Source organism: Mixophyes fleayi, chromosome 7 (assembly GCF_038048845.1).
Source record: "Mixophyes fleayi isolate aMixFle1 chromosome 7, aMixFle1.hap1, whole genome shotgun sequence".
Classification (NCBI taxonomy): domain Eukaryota; kingdom Metazoa; phylum Chordata; class Amphibia; order Anura; family Limnodynastidae; genus Mixophyes; species Mixophyes fleayi.
In genome coordinates, this window is record NC_134408.1 from 78333593 (window position 1) to 78342058 (window position 8466).

The 8466-nt window shown below is 41.0% G+C and overlaps 1 protein-coding gene across 2 annotated transcripts in view; it reads left to right on the forward strand.

Moving 5' to 3' along the window:
- The window catches only part of WDR75 (WD repeat domain 75), a 123333-nt gene extending 122999 nt beyond the window's left edge, over nucleotides 1-334 (forward strand). For both annotated transcript variants that reach the window (XM_075180016.1, XM_075180017.1), the window contains one exon: nucleotides 51-334. In XM_075180016.1, coding sequence (XP_075036117.1) covers nucleotides 51-252 — 202 coding nt within the window. In that variant the 3' untranslated portion in view covers nucleotides 253-334. The remainder of the gene's footprint in view (nucleotides 1-50) is intronic.
- Nucleotides 335-8466: the final 8132 nt, after the last annotated feature.

Sequence of the window (8466 nt, forward strand, 5' to 3'; positions counted from 1 at the left end):
TTTGTTGTAAAAAAGTATAATCTAAAAAAATCTTTAATGTTTTGCTACAGTACAGAACAAGTGAGCAAAGATGTAGAAATGGAAAGTGATAAAGAGGACGACACTGATGAAGATCTTCATAACGCAACAGAAAGTAGTGATCCTATTTTCACTGGTTTTTCATACACTGCCCCTTTGAAACTACACAAATCCCATGAAAAAGACCTGCGAAGGATACGAAAGACAGATTTTAGCTGGGTATCTGCTTTATAGGCAACCTTGTCATGTGCATACAATTTTTATATTGTTCTAGAGTTTTGCTTTGTTCAAAAATAAATAGAACTCTTGTACATTTTTTTTTTTTTTTTGGTATATATTTTTTCACAACTAAGCATTACATACACCCCCTCTGTGGTCATGGTGCTTGTTTGCAGGAGCGAGTGCAGATGATTATCTCTTTTTGCTCTCTTGAGGTATCTATGAGAGAGATGTATCCTCCTTCTCCTGGAACTACTCATTCCACCAGTCATTGCAGAATGACTACAGGTAGAAGCATAGGTGATTTACATAGTAATAGTCACGCTGTGCTGATGGCGTAAAAATTTTAGCCCTGGCACAGCTCTCGTTTTAAAGTTTAATGGGTCCGTCCGGTGTCATAGGCGGCTGTAACAGAGCCTGTTTAATTTTCCCGCCCTTCAGTAATGTCAGTTAATATATTCACTATACTGAGCTGGGGGCGGGAGATTTAAAAGTGGTCTGCAGTGATCACCTACCTATTGTCTGTGTTCTGTGCCCAAAGCCAACTAGGTTTGTAGTGAATGATTGATAAACAATAACAGCTCTTCTTATAGCAGTCCACACACCTCCCTCTTGTCTGCCTCGGAATCTGTATTTGGGGAGTACATGATTTGAGAACAGGGGGAGCGGGGTGGGGAACGGATGACTGGAGGAGGAACAGGGGGAGCGGGGTGGGGAACGGATGACTGGAGGAGGAACGGAGGAGAGGGATTTAGTAGCTAATGTATCTGCAGACAAAATCTCCATCTTTTATAACTTGTCAGTGCAGGAGGCTGCGGAAAAGGCACAGATGTGCAGCAATAACTCATTGCAAGCTACATGCCTGTATCTGCTTTACTGAGCTTGGGGTCGCTGTGCAGACAGAGCACAGGCAAAATATAGATCTGTACTCGCTACACACTGGGCATAATGTTCACAACAATCCAAATAAATAAATACAATCTGTATAGAGCAGGATTGCACGATACATCTGACCTAGAAGACTTATCCTCCTGGACGCTGCACTGAGGCTGTCCTTTGGCAGAGTCTGGCTGGTCTTTGTAGTGGCACTGACACAGAACTGAGGCTACTGACATACTCCCGCGCTAACTGGAAGAGTGAATGAGTTAGAAGAGGGGAAATAATGTACATGATTTCAGTGTTGTCCATTAATCGTTTTTTGCAGCTTCTCATTGGTTAAAACGCACACGCCACATTACTTTGGTGCTTGTTCTCTGTTAATCTGTGTTTTAACCAATCAGTCTGCAACCTTAAGACAGAGGGCGGAGTACCATGTTTAGATCACTCCCACAGGTCACTGCTCAGTGAGAAATACACTACAGGCAGTGAAACATAAAAAATCCATGGAGATTGCTTTTTAAGGTCTCAAATCCTGTGTGTAAGTCATTTCTTTTAAACATACTTTTGGAATCTATATTGCAAATGCCAGTATTGCGATGACCGATAAGAAAATATAATTAAATCAGCAACTCATGTGCATTTTAACATTATTAGGGACATATTCAATTGTTAGCGAGACGGGTGAAAATCCCGCGCTCGAAAAAAAACAAAAAACCCGCGCTCGTTTTTTCCTGTTTGAGCGCTCGTTTTAAAAAAAAAACAAAAAAAAACGTTCAATTATTTATATTGCATCCACCCCCTCGCGCTCTATTATTGGTCCTAGTGAGTTTGAAATGAGGAGTGGTTAAGGCAGTCATTTTAGTATAAAAAATGAATGCAAATTCATTTAATCAAGAATGGCCCCCACACTGCAATCAAGAATGGCCTCAGCATTGCACAAGAGAATGGGCCCCCACACTGCAATCAAGAAGGGCCCCAGCACTGCAAGCAACAATGCACCCCCGGACAGCAGATTAAAAGATTTTACAAGGAGGTAAATTTTTTGCCATTTACAAACATTTCTTGAACACTGGCCAAGCATGGACATTTGTAAGGTGCAAATATTTGTGGCACAGTGGGCAAGCCGGACATTTCTTCGAAGGTACAAATAATTTTTGGGACTTTGCGTAAATGAGTGTGTGTAGGTAAAGCATCATAACACTGAGGATTTCGGCCATGGTGAGTATTTTGTTTTGGGGTTTTTTTTTTTTTCAATAAAAATCTATGGTGTACATGAGGGTGTACTGTATTTCTTGGGGTTTTATTATTTTTAATAAAGATTTGTGGTTGGAATAAGGGTGTTGTGCTTTTATTTAACATTTTACTTTGTGGAACTACAGATTACAGCCAGCCGTGGGTGTAAGAGCATGTTGGCACTTGTGGTTCTACAAGTGCAAACATGCCCTGGGTGCCATGGGTACGCTGGTGCTTGTAGTTAGACAAGTAGCAGCATGCCCACACTATTTAGGCCAACATGGCTGGCTGGGACATGTAGTTCCACAAATCAAAATTTATTTTTTGGGGGGGTTTTTTTCATACAAAATCCCCCCTTTATTACCCTACTACCCACAGCCCAGGGGTAGTAGGAAGAGCCCTAGTGCTATCGGCACTGGGCTGGGTGTCCCTAGGGGGGTGGCCCGCTTACATTTTTCAGCAGATCACACTCCCTAGGGAATCCAGGCCAGCGCTGAACAGATGGGTGTTTTGTCATTATGGCCGTGGGACCCAAACTGCGTTCCCCCCCCTTTAAATACATGCACCACTAATGGTTTTTTCTAAAGGGGGAGCTTTCCAAAAATTATTAATTATTATTACACTTTGTTAAGTACTTCTCAGTTTTTAGGTTATTTATATGAACTTTTACACCTATTTTTTCAGTTTAATGCAGTGGTTCCCAAACTTTTGCAGTTCGCGGCACCCTTAGAGTCTCTAAATTTTTTCAAGGCACCCCTCCAATATAATTATTGAGCAGTTCTGTTTTAGTTGGGTCTAAAAATTGTAATAAGTATTTAGGTCAGGACAGAAATACTTATTTAGTTGTATGCAAAAATGCCTCCTCTGCCCTCAGGCACTCTGCCCCCTCTGCATCCAGACACACTGCCCTCTCTCACTCTGCCCTCTGTCACGCTGTCCCCCCCCCCCCTCTGCCCTCTGTCACGCTGTCGCCCCTCTACTGTTCCTCTCACGCTGTGTCCCCCTCCACTGCCCCTCTCACGCTGTCTCCCTCCACTGCCCCTCTCACGATGTCCCCCCTCCACTGCCCCGCTGTCACCCTCCTCTGCCCCTCTGTCACACTTCTCTGCCCCACTGTGCCCCTCTGTCTGGCCCGCTGTCACGCTCCCTCTCACTCTTCTGCCGCGAGCCAGCCATAGTAAAAAACAAAGAGCACATACTTACCAATCCGCGCGGCGCCGGGACCCAGCAGACTCCTCTCTCCCGCAGCTGTCACTGAATATCGACGTCAGTGACCGCTGCGGGAGAGAGGAGTCTTCTGGGTCCCGGCGCCGCGCTGATTGGTAAGTGTATGTGCTCTTTGTTTTTTTTCCTATGGCTGGCTCGCGGCACCCCTGGGAGCCGTGGCGCACAGTTTGGGAACCGCCGGTTTAATGTATATTTTTCTTAACTTAATAATAAAAAATTTCTTTGAGCAGACCAAGGAGGTGCGAGATGAAGCAGCAGATTTGCCTGTTTCACACTCGGCGTTAAAAAACAATTGAATAGCTTTTTCCGCTGAGGGTTCGCATCCAGCCTATACTTTAACATTGACAAACGGTTGGAGCGCGATAACACAGTTTCAGTAAAAAAAAAAAAAAAAGATTAGAATTGCGGGAGAAGTTTCCACGCTCGAAAATAAGGAAAAATAGCCAAAAAATTACTTAACGCGCTCGAACTTCGAAACTCGCTAACAATTGAATATGCCCCTTAAAGTAATTTTGTAGCTTATAATCATTGTCCCATGCGATTGTTGTGGTTCCAACGTACAAAGATATTTAATTGCAAAATATAGCAGGATTTACAGCAACCCATCATTATGCATAAAATATATTACAATCAAGCAATAAAATATTATAATCAGAGTGAGGGGCAACTTCCCCCAACTGTTGTCTACATGTTTTCCCTTTGAGTAACCAGTTCAAACTGAGGTTAATGCTAGTGAAATAAGCTTTATTATGAGACTAAACTCTTTACTTTTTACAAGACCTGAACCATAAATACCTTTACTATAGTATTATCTATGCATAAATAAACAATCTAATACATTTTACAAATAATTGTGTATTATTTACAAGTGTAAGTGCGAATGTAAATGTGTGTTATGAAGCCATGCGATTGCGTTATAACGTGTGGCGTATTAATCGCAATCGCATGGTAAAACAATATTAATCAATTTGGTTTATTTCATCCAATTATTTGACTTCCACAGTTCCACCCTTTGAGAGTACACCTAACACTCTTGCCCTAAAAATTCTATTGCAGGATCTCTGCAGTACGTTTTTCATTTTTCTGTAATGCATGTCCCCCTTAGTATGACCACACTGTGGATATCAGTCAGGTTACCATAAGAGTCACATATACCTTTGGAGCTCGGAGTTAACCTTTTGTATGCCCTTCACCCACATATGTAATACATTATCTGGAAGCATACAAGGTACAATAAAATATGTAACGGCAATATAAAATATTCTACTAAAGTTCTTCATGCCTAGCATGTTCATCTGTCCGAAGCATGTCTTATAGCTTAGATGACATTTAAATAATACTGTTTCACCGATCAAATCATCCTATGTCTGTTAACAATGTCATTTATGATCTCCTTCAACCTGTATTAGTAAATACTCTAATAATATCAACAGGTTTTTCATAAACATTTGTGGGGCGGGCTATTGTTTGTTAGTTCGTTCTTCCCAATCTCTCAATACTCAGATTCATTGTACGTGAAACAGTGATTGGCCTACCGAATAGTTTGAGACTTTAAACTAAGGGACCTAGCTGTCTTACCTTTTCCACTACTGGCCTCCCACCCCATAATTCGGGTACCTCACAAATATTGAGTGGAAAGAGAACTAGTCCTATTTAATCTAATCTCTGAGGCATGTGAGAGCACACCCAGCACTCAGTTTGGTCTAAAACCTTACCCACCCAAGAATGATAATCATTCCCATGGATGCCCACTTGAGTCTGGATTATTACTGGACTGGCATCGCTGGATGCACCTCCCCATCTATGGGGTTAAAGTACTTACGGACACAATACTCCTCAGACAATAGCCCCTCACACTGTCTCCGAGCTCCAAGGTTAACAAATTTTAATTTTAACCCTGAATTGAATAGAGTAATGGTCTGGCCCGATGTGCTAACAACTTCTCCTTCATACCCATCTCATGAATATGACCACCTGAACCAGCCTCTGTCACATGTTCACAATTGAGAGAATTGACTGTCCTGAAAAGAGAATGCAATTAGAGAAACAATGGACAGGGAAAAACTGTTGCTCCATGTTGGATAACAGTCTTTGCAAAGTCCTTGACCCAGGTGTTGTTAACTGCGTTCTTGGGTCTCCCAGAACAGATTCACGAGTATAATTGAAACCTCTGGGTGTTGCCTCCTCTGCAGTGGATGGAATGGGTACAAGTGTCTCTCTGCTACTCCTAGGGATGTGATGCTGGTCGTCAACACTTGGTATCTGTCTGTCAAACTACTTGTGAGTAGGAAATTACAGTCCATAACATACTCTCCCAGTTGAACTTCATAACAGGAGACCGTGTTTAGAATGTCCTTTGTTGCTGTCTCACTATTTGTTTTTCTTTACAAGATCCTGAACAGTCTCTCCTTTATAAACTCATCTCGGGGAAGTCAAAAGTATTTTCAAAAGGTAATGGGTTTAAGAGGTGGCTTAGGAGGGATTCTGATAGTGGGGAGAACTAGTGGCTAAAGCTACCGCCCACTCCAATCTAGTTTCAACCATTATTCTATTCAATTCGGTCTAGCTAGTACCGTTTACTCTATTTTACCACTGGTTTGTGGCTGGTCAAAAGTATGCAACTTCCTATCAATGCTCATACATTGTACTCATCATCTAAAAGCTATTGTCTGTAAAATTAGTACCCCTATCACTTTCTATATAACTTTAGGGCTACCATATCTACTAACAAAAATCTTGAATATGATACAGCAATATTAGACGCGTTTCAAGAACCCTTTACCCAAATATATTTCATCAGTGCACCAGTACATACTTGAGAATCCTGCAAGGTGGCAATTGGAAGAAGTTGATTTGTTGTACCTGGAGACAATCCATCTGTAGGAGGGGTATGGGATGGCTCTATTGGTATTGTCTTCCTGACATTTTCTGACAATCAAGTAAGGCAGGAAATTGCCTTCCTACTAGCCTGAGAAGAAACATCTGATGCATACCAGTATGCTCTTACCAGCTTGCACATTCCTTCTTTGCCCAGCTGAGTCAGACCATGTGTTGCTTCAGCTTGGCCTGGAAGATCCACTCTGGGAGCCACAGGCCTACCTTGTCCATCTCTCCAGAATCCAGAGGACTCCTGACCACATCCCTTCACCTTTCAGACTGCTTTTTCTTCAGGTAACACATCTCATATATTAACTAATTCATGTGTTTACAATTTAAAAGCAAAACAAAAAAACCCCCAAAAAAACCTTGATTTGTCGATTGTCATGTTAAAACATGCTGCCCACTTGACAGCTATGTCCGCCCTGTTATTAAAGTCATGTCTGTAAGCTTTAACTTAAATAACAGCTACTTCAGTTGGTAACTGTGTCACTGTCACAAGTCCTACATGTAATGTGAGTGTTCTACTCATGCACTGCTATTGTCATAAAAATTCCTCAGTCGCCTCAACGTCGCCCCTATCCTAGGAAAATACTGAAAATTAATGTATGTCAATTAATTTAACCTCTGCCAATTTGCATGCCATTTTCATTCCCACAAGTTCAGCTACTTGGCTAGGTGAGGAGGGCAAAGGGGTAAATTTTTGTAGCACTTTCATCAATTATAACAATATCCAGTACACGTCTGTCTGACTGAAAAATATAAAACATGAAAATTTTACATTTTCTAAAGGGTTTCACTTATGTCAGGTCTTTTGGGTAAAAATCTTATTCAAATGTTCTACACAGAGATGCATATCTGTATGTCTACCTAATTCACCTGCAGCGAGTCTCCTGTCTTCCACCCTTTCTGCATCTAGAGGCACACTTTGTACACTTTGCTCAGGAGACAAAAGGCAGATACTACATGCATCACATATCCACAACAAAACTCCTGCATAAAATCAGTTTCTATAAGCATAAAACCCTTAGCTACTTCGGTGACTGTCAGTGTAGTGTGTGTACCCCTAATTCTGTCCGTTGTCAAAAAATGTCTTAGCCCCATGGGTGAGACAATATCTCAAGTATTGGACGTTTGGCATAGCTGTGATACATCCCCTTGCAACCTCATGTCCTGTTACCGAGAATTGATTGAACAAATCTTTAGTTTCAAGCACTGATGATATAAACAAATCGGGAAACAGCAACACTTTTTCATACTGCACCCCTTATTTGGTTGAAAAAAAATTGAAAACAGTCATGCCAGACCTGTGTTCTAAAATATTGAGGTTACCTATAACCCTTAGGGACAGTGTCTACGCATTTTGTATCTTTTTATAAGAAAAGAATGAGATACTGACAGATGTAAAGAATGGGAAACAGGACAGCAAAGAATAATAATGAAAGGATTTGTAGACAAACAAAAGTTAGAAGATGAGAAAAGGAGATTTACAGAAAATGACAGCTGGATTGGGCACTATGGGGAAATGGCTCTACTATTGCACTAATCCCCTTAGCTATTAACTAATCTATGACCCCTCCTCCATTCTTATTAAGTTTAACGGAGTTACATCACCCATCCAATCTAGTGTCATCGATCAGCTTGTAAGGAGCCCAGTAAATATTATAACGATATAAACTTGAGACGGACTCGTGACTATAATAGAGAAGTGCAAAATTAACCCTTTGTGATGCATACTCTATCTTCCATATGTGTCTTTCTGGAATACATAAAACAACATTGGAAGCAGAGTATATACACACTTAATTTTAAATAATCAATCTCAACCAAATAAGTTATAGGCCACTGCAGTTTGAAAAAAGAGTGTTACAATGACCCATTGTTAACTTGTCTTTTAAGGGAAAACTTTGCATTTCTCCTCCAATCCTCCTAATTACTAAATATATATATATTTCTTTGGCTGTCCTTATCTACAAAAGAGAGGAACAAAACAAAGTTAGTAACAAAGAAAAA